At 44.7% G+C, this 22,735-nt stretch overlaps 1 protein-coding gene across 3 annotated transcripts in view; it reads right to left on the bottom strand.

Annotated features, from left to right (window-relative positions):
* Window positions 1-19,688, bottom strand: part of MIER1 (MIER1 transcriptional regulator) — a 1,388,802-nt gene extending 1,369,114 nt beyond the window's left edge. For all 3 annotated transcript variants that reach the window (XM_044085588.1, XM_044085589.1, XM_044085590.1), the window contains exons 1-2: window positions 19,547-19,688; window positions 18,683-18,832 (exon numbers count right to left, since the gene is read on the bottom strand). In XM_044085588.1, the coding sequence (XP_043941523.1) occupies window positions 18,683-18,832; window positions 19,547-19,645 (249 nt within the window). In that variant the 5' untranslated portion in view covers window positions 19,646-19,688. The remainder of the gene's footprint in view (window positions 1-18,682; window positions 18,833-19,546) is intronic.
* Window positions 19,689-22,735: the final 3,047 nt, after the last annotated feature.

Raw genomic sequence — 22,735 nt, 5'->3', positions numbered from 1 at the left:
GTCAGGCTTTCTAGGAGCTGGACGTAAAGTATCAGGGGTAAGACTTGATTCCATTAAGACATCATCTACAATATCCTGGACAGAGGGTATAGCTAGAGGCCTGCGGTGAGGCAAGTCTAAAAATTCCCCGAGTCTCTTTTCTGATTGAGGGTAATCCTGGCATTCCCATCGGAAATGATCTCTTAGGGTTGGCAAGGTTTCACCAAAAGAAAAGTCTTCTGGAGGGGAGGCAGAGGGAATGGAATCCTCTGCATCTGAATCCTCATAGCTGGATAAGGGTAAGTCCTGGTAATCAGAGGGGTCAGAGTCATCGGACTCATGGTCTGTAGAATCAAAAGGAAAATCAATTATTTGTCTTTTAGAGGAGGAAGGCTGGCTTCCCCTAATTAAAGTAATAAGGTCTCCACCCATTCTAAGCATTTGTTTCTGAGCATGGGAGCTTGAGAATGTGCTTTGGTCGTCGGTTTCCTAGGCGTAGTGCGAACTCTGGGCCTGAGAAATTCGTCAGTTTTAGTAAAAAATGAAGTAGTCAGTTTAATATAAACATCGGAAGGCCTGAATACCCCCTCAGAAGCTGGTGCCTGCATAGTGGCTCTGGACCCATCCAAGGTAGAGACATGCGCAGGTTCCATAGTCGAAGAAGCATCTCGCGGCATACCGGACTCCGAATGGGTCTCAGTAGAGTCCTGCGAATCTGTAGAAGTGGGTATCAGGGGCTGTGAAAGCACCTGAGTACCGGCAGACTGGCGACTAGCCTAATGAAAGCGTTGTCGGCAGTTTAGGACCTATGCGGTCTGTCTCTGTCTCTATCCTTATGTTTTTTCGGAAGATCGGTAGTCGGATGACTTAATGAAGCCATTTCAGAAAAAGGAGAACGAGAGTGAAAGAATTTAGCGACAAAGATAGCCTGACGACGAATAGTTCGGTGCTGAACAAGGCACAAAACCGACAGAGAGGAACGTCGTGGTCTGGGCCTAAACAGGTGATGCAGTAAGAATGAAAATCCCTATGAGATATTTGCTTTCCACAGGCAAGACAATTGTTAACTTTTTCTGACATCGTTTAGAGCAAGAAAAAAGGATCCCCAACAGGGTACTTAACTTTAGAAGACTTCAGATTTGAAACTCGAGAAACAAAAAATTCAGGTAGCGGCTGACCAGCCTTGCGAAATGCTTCTGCTTCGGGCTCCTGCATGGCAAGAAAAGCTGATGTAATGTCGTCGGCTGCATGTTTTAGACACCTGACGATCTGACATCATGGAAGAGGTGACAGCATCCAATGCAGAAATCCCAAGACTCTGGTATTCGGGCCGACTGAGGGCTACCTGCAGGCAGATAACCCAAGTGTGATGACTGCAACAGTGAAACACGAAGATCATCCACTGTCACTCCACACTCCGACGAGATAGCCCCCGAGACAGAAGCCAGAGTTGAATTGCTCCATACAGAGGCTCTAAGGTACAGGGACGACTCTGAAAAAATTGGAGTCAACCCCAGCTCCTCAGAGCTAACAGAGCAAATATGGCTCCCAGAGGATTCCGGATCCAAAAGAACTCAAGACCTCAGAGCAATAACCAGTTCCAAAGGAAGAGAAATCTCCAGAACACATACAGTTGGTGCCGGATGACTCAGAGCTGAAAACTCTAATAGGAGGTCAGAGGAGGAGTAGTTAAAGGGGTGAAGGAAGGTTTGGCTCCTGAACCCATAGGGGTCAGAGCCAAAGGAAGTCCTGTATATCCTCTTGTCCACAGAATTTTATTCACCAGTCTCTCCACGTTGACTTCTGTAAGACTTTTGGTGGAACGGAAGGACATTAGAGAGCGTGATTTAGGCCTTTGCAGAACAATTTCAAGTAATTCACACACAAAAGGATCGACTGATGGGGAGTAAGTTGTCCTAGGCAAAACTTCTTGCTTTACTGTCTTAATACTCTGTGCTGATGTAGTCTGCATCGAGGAAGAACCAAGAAGCAATAATTATTGAGCTGAAGATTGAAGTTGCTGCCGTACCAAAGACTTCTGCGTCAAAACCTCAGAATCCACAGAAATAGTCAGTCAGTGCTGATGACTTTTCCAGTACCAAAGCCTAAGATATGGTATCCGTTATATCCAAAGAGTTTTAAGGAACCAAGGATCTAGCTTTTTTCTGTGTCAGTGCTAAAGAAGATGACAATACTGACAGACTTCTCTTTTTAACCTTCTCCATGGAGGATGAGGAGGCAGGCGAAAAAACACGAGTTTTACTTTTGTTGTGAGCAGATATGGCCTCTCCAAAGGCAGAAAGAATCATACCTTTTAGGAATAACTTATTTTTCCTTTTGACAAGGGCCCTATGACTAAATCCATGGCAAATACTACAATCCTCTTGTAGATTAACTAGGGCCAAACAATACACTCACAAAAGGTGCGAATCTGAGTGTGGAATCTTATGGCCACACTTCTGTCATTTCTTGAAACCAGAGGAACCCTTGGGTTTTTCAGCCATAACATAAAGGCTTTCAATTTACAAGCTGGTAAGAAGCACACACCACACTGACACCCAAAAAGGAGAGGACAGATAACACACTCAAAGGATTCTAACTAGTACTTTTTTTTTTGTGAAGAAAAGAAAAATAAGAAGGAAAGGGACTATCAACAATTATAGTACAAGGTTCATTGAAGTGTATGAAAAAGGGACTATCAACAATGATAATGCAAGGTACACCAAAGTATACAGAAAGGGAGAGATACAAAAACTACAAGGGTAAAGTATAGTAAGATCAAAGGGTACTAAAATACAGGAATTACAAGGCAATATTAACAGAAAAAGAGAACAAATGTGAAGAAAGACATTAGAAAATAATTTACTTAGCTTGAGAGCTAAGGCGAACGTGTCTGTCTGGAAAAGTGGCAAACAAGATCTGAGGTAAACGGGAGAGTGGGACTGTGGGTAGAGGTAAAGCTCGAGAGTTTTTGTCCTATGAGAGCTGTAGCAACGGCCGAGTTGGTTCTGATAACTGACACGAAACCATACGTCAAGGATAAAATGAAAATTGACAACATCAGATCAGTAGTTACATTCTGTAAGAGTCTGCTATGGGGATATGGAGGTAATTGTCTTTTAGGTCTACAGTGACCATGAAGGCATCTTGGAAAATCATGGCCAGTAATTTTTGCAACCCAAGCATTTTGGGATGTTAAGAAACTCGTTTAGCTTTAAGAGGTCCAAGATGGGCCTCCAGGTTCTCTCTCTTCATGGAACTAGAAAAATCCTTCAGTGAAGCTTTTTTCCTCTTGCCCTTAAGGGACATGTTGGATGGGTCCTTGGTAAAGCACTTCCCCAAGGACAAGTGTTAAAAGGCTTTCCTGCTCTTTTAGTGGTTGTGGAATGCCCAAGAAGGGTGGTATTGCTCTAAAGTGGATGTACTATCCCCTTTTCTATGATGCTGAGGGCCCACTGGTCCCTGGCGATGGTTTTCCACTAAGTTAGGAATAAGGAGAGTTTTCCAGCCAGATGTTTGGATGGGAGGGTGCAAAGCAGTATAGGAGGCTGGGGATGACCATAGTTTTTGGAGCTCCCTGCTCTGTGAGATTGTTCTGGTTATCATCTCCTGGATTGTCTGTGTCTTTTACCATGGGAAGCCATCCCTTGTCTTCTCTAGGTGGAAGAGGATAAGGTTTAGAAAGGTAATTCCTACTATACCTTGGGGTTGCAGACAGGGAAAATTCTTTAACAGTTTTAATTTGCTTTCCATTTTCATTCAGCCTCTCAAAAACTTGTTCAAATGGAGAACCAAAAATAAATTCCTCGTTTAACAGAGCAACCAGTACTTCAGCATTAACCTGATCTGACAGCAGCTGGGTCCTGAGCTTTGCATGTCTATGACTGACAAAACCTGTGGCAGCTGCTCTGCAAGAAGCCTCTAAGGCATCATAGCCACATTTTAGGGAGTGTCTGGTGACCCTATAAAGCTTAACTGGCTGTCTCCTGAGTTTCCGTTGATAAGGTTCTAATCACTGTAGAGTCTGTCTTAGCTATAATTTTGTCCTGGAGAGATTCAATGCACTTTAGCATATGAAACGGGCAGTTCAAAGTTCTAGATTGCCAGGGTGGCAGAGGTATAAACATTCTTCCAAAATCTGTCTAATAGCCTACTTTCCCTGTCATTAGGCAGAGGGTGTCTGGTTGTTCCCTTTGGCACACCTTTTGTGGATTCAGTGGAAACTACAGAAGGATCAGCCTTTCAGGTTTTGTAAAGGTGTTTGCGAGATTCAAGTACTCTGTAAAACTGTTTGGCTTCTTAGGAACAGTGCTGGAGATCCTGGACTTCAGTTTGAGAAGAGGACAGAAGTGAAGGTGATAAAAAGGAACTGGTTAGCTTTAGTTTGGTTGTCCTTTTAAAAGTGGTGACAGTACAGTTGTGTACACTTATCATAAATGTAGATGTTCGAGTGTATTCACTGTTGCAGTCATTACATTTGGGTAATCTGCTGGCAGGTTGCCCTCAGTCGGCCTGATTAACAAAGTCTTGGGTCCTGCGTTGGTTGCTGTCCCTTCTTCCATGACGTCAGGTCGTCAGGGGTATAAAACATGCAGCCGACGCCATTACATCAGTTTTTCTTGCCCCAGATGTTAGGTGCCCCCCTAATGGGGAGCAAATTAACACAAAAACACAAAAGTATACCTCCATCCAAAAGTAAATACACCAAAAAGGCTTTTAAGCATAGTAAAGGAAAGGAAAGGTATAGTCAGAAAAAACTAGGGGGCTGGAGGGAGGGTAACCAGGACTGCAACAGTGAATACACTCGAACATCTACATTTATGGTAAGTGTACACAACTGTACCATGTTCTTCGTGTTTCATTGTTGCAGTCATTACATTTGGGTAGATTCCCAAAGCTATGGTTGGGAGGAGGAGTTTATACAGCGTTAGGGCCAGCTATAATGCCCTGCAAGACAGCAGTGGCAAAGCCAGCTCTGGATTTAGAGAAAATTGGTAAATGATGGTGCTTAGTGAAAGTATGTACAGAACTCAAGGTAGCAGCTTCTAGGATATCCCTGGTAGGAACACCTCTAAGAAAGGCTGCAGAAGTAGATGCAGCCCTGGTGGAGTGAGATCTGATCCCCTGGGGGATAGGTTTGCCTTGGTGCTTATAGCAGAAATGAATGCAATGGCTTATCCATTTAGAAATGGTTTGTTTTGAAATAGCCTTCCCCTCTGCCCCTGAACAAATGCTACCAGCAATTGTTCAGATTTTCTTTGAGATTTAGTCCTAAGTAGAATCTTAGTTGTCTGAGCACATCCAAGGAATGCAGCATTCATTCCCCTTTGTTCTGTGGATTGGGGAAGAAGGTTGGCAAATGAATGGACTGATTAAGAGCCACACTGGAAACCACCTTGTGCATGAAGGATGGATTGGTCCTGAAAGATACCCTGCCCGCATGAAAGATGATGAAAGGTTCCACTGCCATAAGGGCCTGTAATTCAGAAATCCTCCTAGCTGAAGTGATTGCTAAAAGGAAGGCTGTTTTCCAAGAAAGAAATTTAAAGTCTGCAGTAGCAGCTGGCTCGAAAGGAGGTAGAGTGAGTTTCTCCAAAACAAAGTTAAGGTCCCAGGCAGGGGTAGGAGCTCTACTGAGTGGTCTCAAGTTTTTTGCCCCTCCTTGATACTGCTTGAGCAGAGCATGAGAGAAGACGGGTGGCTCTGTGTTATAGTGAACTGAAATAGCTGAGGCGTGGATTTTAATGGAGGAAAAAGACAGGCCCTTATGAAGAAGCTCAGTAAGTATTGCAAATTCTGAGGTAAATTGGGTGCTGCTGTGCTCATCCCTAAAGACTGGTTCCAGGCACAGAATCTTTTCCATTTGTCAGCATAAGATTTTCTAGTACTAGGTCTCCTCACCTCCAAGATGACATCCATCACAGGTTTGCTGAGGGATGATAAGGGTGAATTTAAGTGGTTAGCCAGGCTGCAAGGTTCAATGTTGGAAGCTGAGGGTGCAGAATTTGGTTCACCTGCTAAGACAGCAAGGAAGGGGTCTGAGGCAGGTGCCATGGAGATATTTGCGACACAATGTGCAGGAGGCGTTACCAGTGTTGGCGCAGCCAGTCTGGAGCAATCAAAATCATCCTTGGTTTGTCCTGTTTGACTTTTAGTTGAACTTTGGTGATCAGAGCCAGAGGGGGAAAGGCGTAGACTGATAGGTTTTTCCAGCTGAAGGACAGAGCACCCACTTTCCAGGCTTGTTTGTGGGGAGTCCTTGTGCAAAACTTGTCCAACTAGTAGCTCTGGGGGGAGGCAAATAGAGCTATGTCTGGGCTCCACCATTCACTTGTCAACATGTTGAAAATCCGTGGTTCCAGTTTCCACTCGTGTGGGTCCATGAGGTTTCTGCTTAGTCCGTCTGCCAGTGTATTCAATTTTCCTGGCAGGAATTGAGCTTGTAGACGCACTTGGTAGCTCAAGGCTGTGTTCCACAATGCCATGGCTAGTCTGCAGAGGGGGTAGGAATATGTACCCCCATGCTTGCTTATGTACCACATAATCATGGTGTTGTCCGTCTTTACCATTAGTTGTCCTGGAAGAATGCAGTCCTCGAAGGCTGTCAGAGCATTCTGTACAGCTAACATTTCTTTTTGATTGATATGCAGGTGCATTTGATTTGGGTTCCATTTGCCCTGAATGCACTTCCCTGTCAGGTGAGCCCCCCATGCATAGTCTGATGCATCGGTAGTTAGGGTTTGGGTGGCAGGGGGTAGTGTGAATGGTAGTCCCTTGTTTTGGTGTCAGGCTTCTGCCCACCATAGGAACTCTAGGCGTAGGCACAGTATGATAGGAATCATTGTTTCCAGGCTGTGATAATGTTGACTCCATAGACTTTTTTAGATACCACTGTAGTTTCCTCATATGCAGTCTTGAATATGGAATTAAAAGAATGCAGGAGGTCATGAACCCCAAGGCTTCCAATATTTGTCTTGCAGATAGCAGGGTTTTTGTGGTCACTTGTTTGAAGTCACCAAATGAATTTGCTTCTCTGGCGTGAGGAAAGCCATCTGGGAAGTTGTATTCAAGCTTGCACCCAGGAATGTAATCTGTTGACAGGGTACCAGTTGTGATTTCTTTTCGTTTATGGTGTACCCTAGACAAGTTGGAACTCTTTTTACAAACGCCAGATGATTTAGAAGTATGCCCTGGTTTTCTGACTGAATTAGACAATCGTCCAGGTATGGGTATATTTGAATATTTCTTTGCCTGCAAAATGCAATAACTGGAGCCAGGCACTTTGGCTTGTCTACTGCACCCAGGGTATTCACAAAGGGCAGTGCAGAGAACTGATGATGCAAGTAGCCTGCTTTGAAGCGTAGGTATCTTCTGCAAGATTCCCTGATTGGGACGTGCAGGTATGCTTCTTTTAAATCTAGAGTTGACAACCAGGCATCTTTGCCTAGCATAGGAAGTAACTGGTGAAGAGTCAGCATCTTGAATTTTGGAATCTCCAGAAAGGTGTTTAGAGTAGATAGGTCCAGGATTGGATGCCATGATCTGTCTTTTCTGGGTACCAGAAAAAGCTTGGAATAGAAACCTTGTCCGTTTTCCTCTTCTGGTACCATCTGAACAGCCCTCATGCTTAAGAGGGAAAGTACTTGTTTTTGAGCCTCTGCCCACTGATTTGGGGGCAGGTCTGGCCACCCGTTTGGTGTTGGCAACGTGTGGAAATGAAATCTGTAACCCTGAGACACCATATTTAAAACCCATTTGTCCTGGGTTATGAGTTCCCAGTTCTTTGCATGAAGAGCAATCTTTCCACCCAAAGGGGTGGTTAAAAGATAAGTGCTTGGTAATTTTAAAAGGAAGCCATTGAGACTGTTTACTATAGGGGTGTGTCTTGTTATTTCCAGATTTGGAAGTGGAGGCCCCCCACTGCTTAGCTGTGAGAGTCCCCTGGGACTGAAACCTGGGGTTTTTGCTGCGTCTGGGTTTGGCTTGAGAGGATCTGGAAGGGGCTGGAAAGGACCAATTCTTAGTAGGCCAGTGCCTACTAAATCTGGGAGGTTGCACTTGTAAGAAATATTTAACAGTTTGCATAGATTTAGCTTTATCTTCCATCTTTTTAAGAACTTCTTCAGCCTTATTGCCAAACAGGCGGTCCTGATGTAAAGGAGGATCCAACAATTTAGCTTTAACATGATCAGGTAAAGATTGCTCCTTAAGTCAAGCACACTTCTTAGCACAGACCCAGTAACAGCAGCCCTGCAGGAGGCCTCTAAAGAATCAAAACCACATTGCAAAGTATGTTTTCCAACTTGTTCAGCAGAATGCATTAAATCCTGTAAAAAAGAAGTTATGTACTCACCATAATGTTCCATCTGAGTAGTTATACTTCATTTTTCTGCAACCTGTGGGTATACGGATCCGTATTGGATCTGAGCCGGCAACTTTTTTTCTAGCATCTGCTCCTGGCTCTGAGCTCCTACCCTTACTCATAATGCCCTGCCATCTCCTATCTTCCCTCGGATCGAGTTTGCTGCAACTAAAAACATAAACAACTTAACCCAATAAACCAAACCTGAAAAGACAGGACAAGGTCCGGGGGACGGAGGGAGGGAATGTAATAACTACTCAGATGGAACGTTGTGGTGAGTACATAATTTCTTTATCTGAAATAGTTAACTTAATTTTATCTGCAACCTGTGGGACAGAGTCCCCAGCTACTCTGATCCTGGGAGGCCCTTATGTAAGGATGTTCCTGAGCACCGCAGAGCCAAAGGATGCTCTACTCCTCGAAATCAGATCTAATTTGTAATGGGAAATGAAGGTATGTGAATTGGCCCAGGTCGCTGCTGCACAAATATCGTCCAAAGGCACCCTAGACCAAAGGGCAGCAGAAGTCGTCATGGACCTGGTAGAGTGAGCCTTAACAATACCAGGAGGAGATAAACATTTTGCTTTGTAGGCATGTGAAATACAAAGAGTGATCCATCTGGAAAAAGAAATTTTAGAAATAGCTTTTCCCATAAATGCTTTGGAAAAGGAAACAAACAATTGGTCAGTCTTGCGGAAAGACTTTGTTCTATGAAGATAAAAACAAAGCTTTCTATGAAAATCTAACAAATGGAGTTTGTATTCACCTTTATTTTGGAAGTTAGGAAAGAAAACGGGCAGATTATTGGACTGGTTTATGTTTGCTTTAGATGCCACTTTAGGTAAGAAAGAAGGATTAGTACGGAGGGAGACCCTATCCTTACAGAAGACCAAATACGGAGGTACGGCAGACAGAGCTTGAAGCTCAGAAACCCTCCTAGCAGATGTAATGGTGACTAGGAAAGTGGTCTTCCAGGACAAAAATTTCAAGTCCACCGAAGCTGCAGGTTCAAAAGGAGGAGCTACCAATGCCTGTAAAACAAAAGTAAGGTCCCAAGAAGGCACTGAATCCTTGACAGGTGGACATAACAGAAAAGTACCTTTAAGAAAAGCCTTACACAGCCTAGAGGAGGCTAAGGCCATGTTGTCTTCACCAACGTAAAAACTGGAAATGGCTGCCAATTGTACTTTCACTGTGGAAGAACTAGCTCCTTGCTGAAAGATGCCAGACAGGAAATCCAACACCACTGGAACAGGGGCTGTAAAGGGGTCTATTTTTCTCTGTGAGGCCCAAATGGAAAAACGCTTCCATTTACTGTAATAAAGTTTCCTAGTGGAGTCTTTAAGAGAAGCCACAAGAATGGATTTTACTGGAAATGAAAGACCGGGAGCCCTGGCAATTAAAGGAACTGGAGCAACCAGGCTGTCAGCTTGAGGCTGCCCAGATCGGGCGGACGTGCCCCCGACGGATGGGAGATTAGATCCAGACAGGGATCCAGAACCCACGGGGGGAGCTAAAAGATGAGACCAAAGGAATGGGAACCAAACCTGACGAGGCCAGAATGGGACAATGAGGATCACTTTGCACCGCAGTCAGCAAGCTTTCTGAAGAAACTTCGGAATGAGTGGCAATGGTGGATAAGCATACAGAAGCCCGGGGGACCAAGCATGGACTAGAGCGTCTCTGGGGACTTCCCCTGGTGAGGGAATCAGAGCAAAGAACTCGCTGCACTTCGCGTTGGAAGGAGATGCGAAGAGATCGCAGCAAGGCTGACCCCATGCAAGGAAGATTTCCTCTGTTACTGACTGTTTCAGAGACCACTCGTACGGCATCAGAATGGCCCGACTCAATCTGTCTGCTAAAATGTTGGAGCACCCCAGGATGTGCATTGCTATCAGAAACCGACCGGTGGAAATTGCCCATTCCCACTCTCTCATGGCCTCACGACATAGGGGTTAGGATCTGGTTCCTCCCTGCTTGTTGATATACCAGACAACCGACATGTTGCCTGACTGAATTGCAATCAATCCGAGAGGGAGGACTGTGTCCAACGCTAGAAGCACTGCCCTCATCTCTAGAACATTTATGTGCAACTTGGTCTCTCACTGGGACCACGTGCCTTGGACTGTTCTTCTCAAACAGTGTCCCCCCACCCGAGTTGGGAGGCGCCCATGGTCACTGTGGCTTGGACTGGAGATGATGCGAAGGGGCGTCCTTCTGATATCTCTGGTGAACTTAACTACCAAAGAAGAGATGTCCTGCAGACGTGACTGATCTTGATCGGAAATTCCATGGGCAAGTCTAGCCAAGACCATTGAACAGCCAGAGTCCATTGAAGAACCCACATGTGAAGGTGCGCACAAGGGAGAATCGATATGGTGGCAGCTATGGAGCTCAGAGCCCAGAGAACCTCGCTCGCCTTTGGAGACTTGGAGTTTGCTATCTGAGCTATGTGGCACCTGAGGTGTAGGATCCAGTTTGGCGTTAAGAATACCTTCATCTGCAAAGTGTCTAGCCATGCCCCAATGAAGTCTAGAACTTGTACTGGTTGCAATTGGGATTTGTGAACATTGACTGTAATTCCCAGTAGATCTGCCAACCAAATGAAATAATCTCGGGCCAGACACAAGCGATGCTTGTTGGGCGCAGCGAAGAGCCAGTCGTCCAGGTATGGAAACACCTGAATACCCTGAAGTCTCAGGTGAGCCGCTACAACTGCCATTACCTTGGTGAACACCCTGGGGGCTGTGGTGAGACCAAAGGGTAGGGCTCTGAACTGAAAATGACTGGCTCCCAGCTGGAAGCGCAGAAACCTCCTGGAGCTTCTGTGTATTTTGATGTGGTAGTAAGCATCCTGGAGGTCTAACGAGCACATCCAGTCGCACTCTCGGAGATAAGGTAGAATGGACTGTAGGGTGACCATCCGGAATTTCTGTTTAGCTACCGACAGGTTTAATGTTGACAGGTCTAGAATGGGCCTGAGGTCCCCCGTCTTTTTTGGCACCAAAAAGAACCTTGAGTAGACGCCTGATCGGGGGGGGGGGGTCTGTTCGATGGCTCGTTTGAGAAGCAGCTTTGAAACCTCTAGAGCTGCGGCTTCCGTGTGAGCGGGTGGAACATCCGGGAGGTGTTTTGTAATATTTGGAGGGGCAACAAAAGGGATAGAGTAACCCCTGGATATTATCTGTAAAACCCAGCGATCTGTCGTAATGGACTCCCATGCCACTGGGTGTAAGGACAATTGTCCCCCGACTGCCTCCAGTGTAGGACAGTCTGGCAACCCTTCAGGGCTGCTGACCGGGTCTATCAGAAAAAGGTTCCCTAGACACAAAATTCCTGGGAGCCCCTCTACCTCTGGGTCGGCGTCGATCCTGTCCCCCTTTGCCCCTGGGGGAATAGTTGTCCTGAGAATCGTGGGAAAACTGAAATTTTTGGAACCGCATCTTCTTCTGCCCTCTTTGACTCCTAGAGAAGGACCGCTGAGGGTTAGAGAAGCAGACTCAGACGGCAGACAAAGTCTTCCTGTCCTTTTCGCTCTGGACAAGTGTGTCACGTACTGTCTTCCCAAAAAGGGAAGAACCATCGTAGGGAGCGTTGATAAACAACGCCTTGAAAGGGTCCGCAAACTGACACAACCTGAGCCAGGCATGATGTCTCATGGCTATGCCTGTCCCAGCCGCCCTAGCTGCTCCTTCCGTGGCATGGGAAAGGAGTCGCACCAACGTGTTTGATAGTGACTTCAGAGTAGACATTTTCGCAGAGAACAACTGTCTGTCCTGCAGCGATAAAGACTCTGGGGGCGACTCAGCGAATTCCACAGCAAGGTCTTGCTGAAGCCGAATCACATGTGCCAAATAATTCAGCGTACAGATTGAAAAGGTTGCTGAGGAACAGACGCACTTCCCAAACCTATCCACCGACCTGGACTCCTTGTCTGGAGGGTGGACTGAGGAACTCTCCTGTGCTAGTTTCTTCTTTGTGGCCGCTGCAACCAACATAGCATCAACTGGGGCTCCTTTCGACCAAGGCTGTCTGTCGGAAGGGGGAGATAAGATCTTGTCAGGGCAGCATTTGGGGGTGGGCTCTATGGTGTCAGGCTCCTTCCATGCCCTCGTGGTGATAAGGTCCACCAAGGGGTCTGCTGGTGGGGACACCCAGGAAGTAGATGGGCCCCTGCCAAAGGCCTCCAGGAACACTGACTCATCCCCAGAAGGTTTTGGGGCTGACCAACCTCCCCTCTGGCGGAGGATCTCCATAATTACTTCGAAGGAGACATCTTCGGGAGGTGACTTGGGGGAACCTTCTCCTTCATCTAAGTCAGTGTCTGTAGTGAGGGACTTGGGGAAGTCCAAGTGCCGCCTTTTGTACTTGCGCCTACGGTGACCCTCTTCAGTGGGACTTTCAGAAGGGGATTCATGAGCCGCAGGGGTTTCCACAGGGAAATTAACCTGGGGATCCTCTGGCACGGGCTGTCCCTGAGACAGGATGAAGGGAGTCGTCGCCAAATCCAGGGGGGCCTGGGTGGTATCAGAGGGGATGGGCTGGGGTCTCAATCCCTGGGAGAGAATCCTCTCCACCACTTCGAAGGCCAAGGGAGAAGCCCTCCCCGGATCTGAAGCAGGTACCGGAGCCGAAGCCAGGGTAGTCTGAGGTCCGAGGGAACAGATCGGATCCGAAAAGGTCGGAGCCGAAGAATCCATTCCCCCGGGTCCGACTCCCTGTTCGCGGCTCTGAGAGTCACTCGGATCCGAACAAGTCAGATGCGAGGAACTCAAGGTAACAGCCGGAGTCAAGGTTGTAGGAACCATCGGCGCCGAGATACCAGCTCCGAAAAACCTCGGATCCAAGAGCCCTGAAGCCGAAGCATGGATCGGGGAAGGAGAGATGGGGCAGAAAAGAGGCATGGATGTCCCCCCTCCAGAGGGAGAGGGGCCTGGCAAGACTTCAATCTGAATTTGGGTCTGAATGAATCTCCACATCATCCTGTCCATGTCCGATAGGCTCCAAGTCGACCCCGAAGAGGCCACAGACTCGGATCTGGCTGGTCTGTGCAATGGGGAGGAAGGCCTCGGGTCCGAATGCTCCAACGGCTCCAGTGAGAAACGAGGAGACCGGAGCCATGGAGAAAGAGGCCTCATGGTCTTAGAAGGGGGACTAAGAAAGAGCTCCCTGTCTGGGGATCTCTTACGATGTCTGTCCTTTCTCTTCTCCCTATCCTCTCTGCACCTTTATCTTTTTCTTTCTCTTTTTCTTTGTCAGCCACGCTGACCGTAGATTTGTCTTTAGAAGACCCATCACCCGAAGAGGAGGGAGGTTGAGTCCCTGTCTGGGTGGGAGGTGGAGCACTAGAGACCGAGGCCGAGGCAGACTCCAGCATGGCAGCAGGGAGAAGGCCTTTGGCTACTAACTTGGCCTTCAGCTCCCTAAGGGCCCTCGGATTGAAACCCGAACAGACAGCACATTGAGTGGACAAATGTGCCACTCCCAAGCAAATTACACACACAGTGTGACCATCAGCCAGGGAGAGCTGATGGCCACACACTGTACATTTTTTGAAAATAGGCTTCGGCTGATCAGCCATAGTCCTGCACCCAAAAGTACAAACACTAACTACCAGAAACCACACACAAACACCGGTAGGGGAAGGACAGGCCTAACTACTACAAAACTTTTTTTTTTTTTTTTGACACAGACAAACCAGCGAGACACTAAACAAGGGGAGGAAGGGAAAATATTTACTCTAACACACTCTAGATATAAGAAATAATTCCACTTACTATCCCTGAGCTCAGAGCAAAAGAGACCACGATGCACACTACTGGCACAGCAAACAAGATCTGAGGGAAGATAGGAGATGGTAGGGCATTATGGGTAAGGGAAGGAGCTTGGAGCAGATGCTAGGAAAAAAGTTGCCGGCTCGGATCCGTATACCCACAGGTTGTAGATAAAATGAAGTTAACTACTTCAGATTCTTTATTTTCCACACAGTCAGGAATCATCATTTTCTGTTTAAGCAGTTCAATAATATGCTGTTGATATGTTAACATATGAAACTGGCAGTTTAAAGCTCTGATTGCCAAGGTTGCAGAACTATAAACATTTTTACCCCATCTATCCAGCACCCTGGAGTCTCTATCAGAAGGTGTAGGATTTTTAGCAGTAGAAGCCTTAATGCCCTTGGGTCCCTGAGAAATGGTTTCTGGATCTGCAACAGGATTTTTGAAAAGGAACTTGTGGGACTCAGGAACCCTGTAGTATCTGTCAGGCTTACTAGGAGCCGGAGGCAGGGAATCAGGGGCCAAACTGGATTCTGAGAACACATCAACAATGTCTAGTACAGGAGGTACAGCCAAAGGCCTATGCTGAGGTAAAAGAAGGAAATCCTTAAGCCTCTTTTTTGAAATGCTCCCTTAAAGTATGTAAAGTTTCCCCAAAAGAAAAATCCTCAGGAGGGGAAGTGGAGGGGAAGCAGAGGGAATGGGATCCTCTGCATCAGAATCCTCATAAGTAGATATGGACAAATCCAGGACATTAGAAGAGTTAGAAGAAACAGAATCCTGATCAGAAGATTCATAATCAAGCTCAGCCCTAGGCCTCTTGGGGAGGGGGGGGGGGTTGACTACCCCTGATTACAGTAATTAGATCTTCAGCCATTTTTATCATTTGTTTTTTAGGCATAGGGGCTTGAACATGTGGCCTGGGCGTCAGTTTTTTTAGACATGGATCGAGATTTAGGCCTTAGTAATGAAGGCGGTGTCTATTTAATATGCAAGTCCGTAGGCCTGAATACACCCTCAGAAGCCGGTGCCTGCACAGCGGCTCTGGACCCATCCAAGGTAGAGACATCCGCGGGTTCCATAGGTGAAGCATCTCTTGGCATACCGGACTCCGAATGGGTCTCAGTAGAGGCCTGTGAATAAGAAGTAATGGGTAGCAAGGGCTGCGAAAGCGCCTCACCGAGTACCAGCGAACTGGCGACTGGCTTAGGAGAAGTGTCATCAGCAGTTTTGGACCTCGGCAGCCTGTCTCTGTCTTTATCTTTGCATTTTTTTCGGAATTCCGGTAGTCGGATAGCTAACCTACGACATTTCTGGGTAATTAAACAGAGAACCGAAGTATTTAGAGGCAAAAATGTACCAACGACGGATAGTGCTCTGATTAAATAAAGCACAAAACCGACAGCAAGGTACGTCGTGGTCAGGGCCTAGGCAAGGAATACAGTATGAATGAAAATCTTTATGAGGTATTTGCTTTCCGCAAGTAATGCAATTATTATCTTTTACGGACATCAGTAAGGAGCAAGAAAAAGTTTCCCCAACGGGGTACTTAGCTTAAGTTGAAGACTTCGGTTCTGAAACTCGAAAACGAAAATTTCAGGAGTTGGCCGACTGGCACTTGCGAACTGCTTCTGCTTCGGGCACCGCACGGCAAGAAAGACTGATGTAATGGCGTCAGTTGCATGTTTTATACCGCGGACAACCTGACGTCATGGAAGAAGGGACAGCAACCGACGCAGGACCCAAGACTTTGTTAATCAGGCCGACTGAGGGCAATCTGCCAGCAGATTACCCAAATGTAATGACTGCAACAGTGAAACAGAAAGAACATCTGAGATTGTGGTCGTTTGACCACAACTTTGGTTGTAGCTTCGGTAGTTGAGGAAGACAGGGTATCTCTCTCTAGTCCCACTGTGCAGATATCGGAAGCTGAGGCCTGCTGAGCAACCACAGACCCAAACAACATGTGCGCCATAGTAGTATTCGCAGGTTGGCCACAGACCATGGTGGCCTCCCGAGGGTCGAGCCATACGGTTCAGCCTAGGAGTCGCTAGACCAGGGGACTACAAAGGCACCTCATCTGAGCTGCTGGTCAACTTATGACCTAGAGTTTGAGCTTTCTGGGTGACATTAGGGTCCTTGGTCTTTTGTCTTTCCATTTTTTGGAATGACACCAGCTAATGCCAGGGTTTGTGGTAGCCATGGATTAAGGTGTCACTGGGGAAGCCAAAGAGAAGACTGCATATAGGTGGCTGGCACCTTGACCCTACATTTTAGGGTTTTCCACAAAACTTTTCACAGTCAGGGCAGTTAGAGACATCATGCTGAGGCCCAAAGCAGAACAAACATGAAAATCTTAATGTTGGATTTGTTTCCCACACTTCAAGCAACTGTTGACTTTTCTGAACAATAAATTAGTACAGAAATTTACCCAACATGGTACTTAACTGATTGGAAGAAGGTGGTTCTCTAAAAAAATTATCTGACCGATGGACTGTGAGCATACAGTACATACCTGAAGTGCATCAGACTGCACTGCTAGAAAGAACTTAAGATGGCTCCCATGGATGCCCTTCTTATACCCTGACATCCAGACACTGGTCTTCAGACATCTGTCGGCTAGGGATGATGTAAAGACTCAGGAAATCTGTCCAGTCACAGGCTTCTGCATGGCAGGAGAACCCAAGATTCAGTACTGTAGCACTGACATGACGAACATGAAAAAATTTCTCTCTGACCACTACATGGTCTTTATGTTCAGGTAAGAATTTTGAAGATCTAGAGAGCACATCTTGTCCCTTCTGTACACCAAATGGAGGAGAAACTAAAGTCTGACTGTTCCAAAGGTCTGTTTCTGGAATGATGTCAGTACAATCACTTATTTCAAATACTGGTTTTAGCCCTTGTGTCTTCTTTTGGAACTAAAAAGTATATGAAATAATATTAGATGCTGTAACTTTTTTTGCAGGGCCTCCTGGTTGGTTTCCTCCATGACGTAGCTTTTTTGACATAGCAAAGAGATGGAAAAGGAGAGTGAAAAAATTGACATGGCAGTCTTTTATGACACCCCCTAGCTCTCATGTACAGATTATAACATCAAACTGTTACAATAGGTGAAGGCAACAGCTTTCGCCCAATCAAATTCACCTGAAGTAGCAGGGCTGGGAGTCATTTCTGCTGCTTACTCCCCAAAGGCTGCATACAGCCTTGGTAAAAATGCTGAGGATCACAGACTCGACTTAAAGAGTCATTGGTTGGAACCAGCTGAGGAAATATGTAGGCTTTGTTAAGGTTCCTATTATTGACACGAAAGGTTTTGCCAAAACCAAGGACTACAATGACTCTTCTGCATTTCAGTGAAGAAACCCACTAGCAGTTAACACTATTAAAACCTCAGTGGTAAAGTTTTAGCCTCTTTCCTCAAAGATTTGAGTGACTCATGAGTGACTCATGAATTTTTTATTTTTTTTTTTGTCAAACAGTAGTGGACCCAAAGGATAAATTCACAATGAGCACTTTGACGTTCTCTGCAAAGGGTAAAAGGCAAATGCAGGAATGCTTGGGATGGTTATATCTAGGCAACTTGCCTGTTGCGTCACAGTTAGTCTTCAGCACATTTTTATGGTCTGACAGCATTATCAGGGAAAAAGTAAAAAAAAAAAAAAAAAAAAAACTGACAAACCTGGACAAAAAAGACTACTATGAAGTTGCATGACTTTCCCTAGAAAAAAAAAGTTAATCACCCCTACGTTTTACTACAAAGTTTTAGGTAGCCAAATGACTCCGAAAAGTTTCAGCTTCACAGCTTAAGGGGCTGTAGTTCACCCTGACCTTCATGTACTGTACGTGGAGTGACGGCAATTCTCTTCTTGTCTATACAAGTTTTCTCCAGATACTCCAGTTTCTTCCCACCTCTGAAAAACATGCCGCCTGGATTGGCTACTCTAAACTATCCACATATAAATGTCAAAAGGACTAGTTCACCCATCAAGTAGGTAGCTGGATAAGTACATAAATATAGTCATTGATGAATGACTTGTTAATTGCTGTATTTTATTTTGTATTTCTATGCTTATCTGTGGTCAGCTTGTTATTTAACCTATCTTTAAATGTTACCCATGACTGACTAAACTTTAAATGTTTTACTTTTCTGTTTATAAACAGTTTAGTTGAACAGCAGCTTTGATACATTTGGATCTTTTTACCTGGGTCCCCAGTGTACACTAGGTCAGGCCTGGTTGAGGAATTTGGTTATATTAATACATGAAATATTAATACATGAAATGGCAATGAATCAAAAACAGTAAAAATGTGATTACAAAACATAGCAAGTCTTTAGTGCAATACCAGCAAGAAGCAACTGAATGAATGGAGAAAGGGAAAAATGGCAGAACACTTTAAATGACCAACTTGCGCACATATATGTTTGTCAAAAAGTAGCTGAAAGGCGTGGTTCCAAAATCTAGCTACTGGTTCTGACACTGACGGACTACTGCCTCGCTAGTGGTATTTTCATTTACTTGCATTGAAGTAATACATTCTACAGCAGTACGTTAAAACTGACCTTATCTCCACTGCAGCCACTGTTTCCATCATTATCCACATCTTCATCATCTTCATCCCCTTCGTCATCCTCTTCCTCCTCTCCAGGAAAGGGAACTGTACTTCCATAGCCATACAAACTAAGCAGTTCATCAATAGGCATCTCTCCTTCCTAAAAAAATAATCCAAGCTAAACATCAACTTTGAGATAGTAACCAGCTCAGAAAAAAAAACAATTGCTGTAACAGCAGCAACTTCACTGTCAAGTACTCTAAACAGGCACAACAGTCTAATGCGATCCAAACAGGATATCATTGACCCTTATTTGCAGTGTGTACTTCTGAACATTATTACAGGAGTTATGCCACATTATGTTTAAAATACTTAAAATGATTTTTCAAAATACAAAATTTATGAAAAGTGCTTATAAATTCAAAAGCCAAAATTTTTCTGAAACATTTTCCCTTTAATTACGAAACTGTAAATATTCTGATCTGGAAATATTTTGTGCATTGTCAGAACTATAAAAAAAACATTTAGGCAAGTGCAAGTGTTGATAACCAGGTTATAATCTGCAACAAATCAACCCTAAGTGAAATGATCAGTACAGTTCATTACTTTACTGTGCAGCTCAGTTTACTGGCAGTGAGCTAGCACATAAAACCAAATTACACTATCAGATGTACAATCAACATAAAAGTAAGTATATACACAAAAAGTAATGGAGATAAAATGTGTTACCAGGTGATGCCTTCAACTCAACCTATTTTACAGGAATCACTACACAGTCCAGTTTAAAGCAGTTAACGCTGACAGCTGTAAATGAATATGACTCTGCAACATCAATAAAAATGTTATGTTTTACGGCCATTTAAAAGCCACTTACCCTTGTAAGATCCTCTATTTCTGAGCTAAAATTTGTCTCTCCCTCTATCATTTCCTCCTCTTCCAATGTTCTTTCGTCATCATAATCATGAATTAGCATATCAGCAGATGGGTCAAATTCATGGTCATCAGAGTCAGCTGAGCCTTCTAGTATAAAGCAAAAAGTTAGTGAAATACAGTCCTGTCACTTTTTGTATCTGCAGTTCATCTGTGCACATTCTCAAAATGTCAAAAAGCACTAGTAAATTTAGTACACCACTATCTTTTTATACTTGTCAAAAAAGTACAGTTGTGTACACTTACCATAAATGTAGATGTTCGAGTGTATTCGCTGTTGCAGTCATTACATTTGGGCTATCTGCTTGCAGGTAGCCCTCAGTCAGCCTGATTAACAAAGTCTTGGGTCCAGCGTCAGTTGCTGTCCCATCTTCCATGACGTCAGGTCGTCAGGGGTATAAAACATGCAGCCGACGCCATTACATCAGTTTTTCTTGCCCCAGATGTTAGGTGCCCCCCTAATGGGGAGCAAATTAACACAAAAACACAAAAGTATACCTCCATCCAAAAGTAAATACACCAAAAAGGCTTTTAAGCATAGTAAAGGAAAGGAAAGGTATAGTCAGAAAAAACTAGGGGGCTGGAGGGAGGGTAACCAGGACTGCAACAGTGAATACACTCGAACATCTGCATTTATAGTAAGTGTACACAACTGTACTATGTTCTTCGTGTTTCACTGTTGCAGTCATTACATTTGGGTAGATTCCCAAAGCTATGGTTGGGAGGAGGAATTTAGATAGCATTAGGACCAGCTATAAGGCCCTGCAAGACTGCAGTGGCAAAGCCAGCTCTGGATTTAGAGAAAATTAGCAAATGATAATGCTTGGTGAAAGTATGTACAGAACTCCAGGTAGCAGCTTCAAGGATGTCCCTGGTAGGGATGCCTCTGAGAAAGGCTGTAGAGGTAGATGCAGCCCTGGTGGAGTGAGGTCTGATCCCCTGGGGGATAGGTTTTCCATGGTGCTTATAGCAGAAATTAATGCAATGGCCTACCCATTTAGAAATGGTTTGCTTTGAAATAGCCTTCCCCTCTGCTCCTGCAGCAAATGCCACCAGCAGTTGTTCAGATTTCCTTTGAGGTTTAGTCCTGTCCAAGTAGAATCTAAGTTGTCTGTGCACATCTAAGGAATACAGTATCCATTCCACTTTATTCTGTGGATTGGGAAAGAAGGTTGGCAAATGAATGAACTGATTAACAGCCACACTGGATACCACCTTGGGCATGAAGGATGGATTGGTTCTGATGGACACCCTGTCTGCATGAAAGATGTTGAAAGGCTTCACTGCCATAAGGGCCTGTAATTCAAATACCCTTCTAGCTGAAGTGATTGGTAAAAGAAAAGTTGTTTTCCAAGAAAGAAATTTTAAGTCTGCAGTAGCAGCTGGCTTGAAAGGAGGTAGCGTGACTTTCTCCAAAACAAAGTTAAGGTCCCAGGCTGGGATTGGAGCTCTCCTGGGTGGTCTCAAATTTTTGGCCCCTCTGAGGAACTGCTTGAGCAGTGGATGAGAGAAGAGGGGAGGTTCTGTGTTATAATGAGCTGAAATGGCTGAGGCGTGGATTTTAATGGAGGAAAAAGACAAGCCCTTGTGAAGCATCTCCAGTTAAGTATTGTAAAATCTGAGGTAAAGTGGACGCTGCTGTGCTCATCCCTTGAGACTGGTTCTAGGCACAGAATCTTTTCCATTTTTCAGCATAAGATTTTCTAGTACTAGGCCTCCTTTCCTCTAAAATGATATCCATCACAGGTTTACTGAGAGATGGTAAAGGAGAGATTATGTAATTAGCCAAGCTGCAAGGTTCAGTGTTAGAAGCTGAAGGTGCAGAATCTGGTTCACGTGCTGTGACAACAGTGAAGGAGTCTGAGGCAGGTGCCATGGGGGTAACCGTGACACACTGCGCAGGAGGGGATACCAGTGTTGGCGTGGCCAGTCTGGAGTAATCAAAATCATTCTTGGTTTGTCCTGTTTGATTTTTAGTAGTACTTTGGAGAGCAGAGGCAGAGGAGGAAAGACATAAACTGATAGGTTTTTCCAGCTGAAGTACAAAGCATCCACTTTCCAGGCTTGTCTGTGGGGAGTCCTTCTGCAAAATTTGTCCAACTGGTAGTTCTGGGGAGAGGCAAACAGGTCTATATCTGGGCTCCCCCATTTGCTTGTCAACATGTTGAAAATCCTTGGCTCCAGTTTCCACTCGTGTGGGTCCATGAGGTTTCTGCTTAGTCCATCTGCCAGTGTATATAATTTTCCTCGCAGGAATTGAGCTTGTAGGTGCACTTGGGAGCTCAAGGCTGTGTTCCACAATGCCATGGCGAGTCTGCAGAGGGCGTAAGAATGTGTACCCCCGTGCTTGTTTATGTACCACATAACAGTGGTGTTGTCCGTCTTTACCATTAGTTGTCCTGGAAGAATGTGGTCCTTGAAGGTTAAGAAACTCTCCGGCAAACACAAACTCTTAAGACAAAAAAACGGTCATGGCAGAAGCAGAATAAGCACCAGCAGTTTATTAAAACTTAAACACAAACAGTTGAGTAAAACTTCTTTAAGCGCTTTTCGTTTGCTAAGTGACAAACTTCTTCAGAAGAAAGACAATTGAAAATAAGAATAAGTCAGCCTTTTAAACACTCAGTCTCAAAAACGCGGCACAATCAAATCAATTATTGCCACCTCACTTAGTTCATTTAAAGTGGTATGCACAATTAATACTGTAATAACTGTAAAAAAAAATTGTATAAAGAACCCCAAACAATTATAAAATATCAAATACAAAATATCAAAAACAAAATACATTGGTTTGTTGCAAGTAAGAAATCAAACAACCAAACGGCCATAGCCAATACGAAAATAATACTTTTAATTAAGTATTTGTATTCGAAAAAATTACTTGTAAAACCTTTGAGGCAAATCTCAATTATGTGAAAAGTACCTATAAATTAAATTAAATTTAACTATTATTAACCTTTATCTTCACAGACTTCTCAGTTTTAAAATACTACTGACAGAACGAGTCTCGTTGAGACCTGGTAAATTATAAGCATTAAGTTTGATTTGCCAAATCAGTTCAAGCTCTTCAAGTTTTAGAGGTGTAGGACCACCTCTAATGTCATGTAACACTTGGTAGATGGCCATAAACTTG

This window comes from Protopterus annectens, chromosome 10.part0, assembly GCF_019279795.1.
Source record: "Protopterus annectens isolate FY-2018-M chromosome 10.part0, PAN1.0, whole genome shotgun sequence".
Lineage (NCBI taxonomy): Eukaryota > Metazoa > Chordata > Ceratodontiformes > Protopteridae > Protopterus > Protopterus annectens.
The sequence above is the reverse complement of the archived record's forward strand: the minus strand, read 5'-3'. Positions and strand labels throughout refer to the sequence as shown.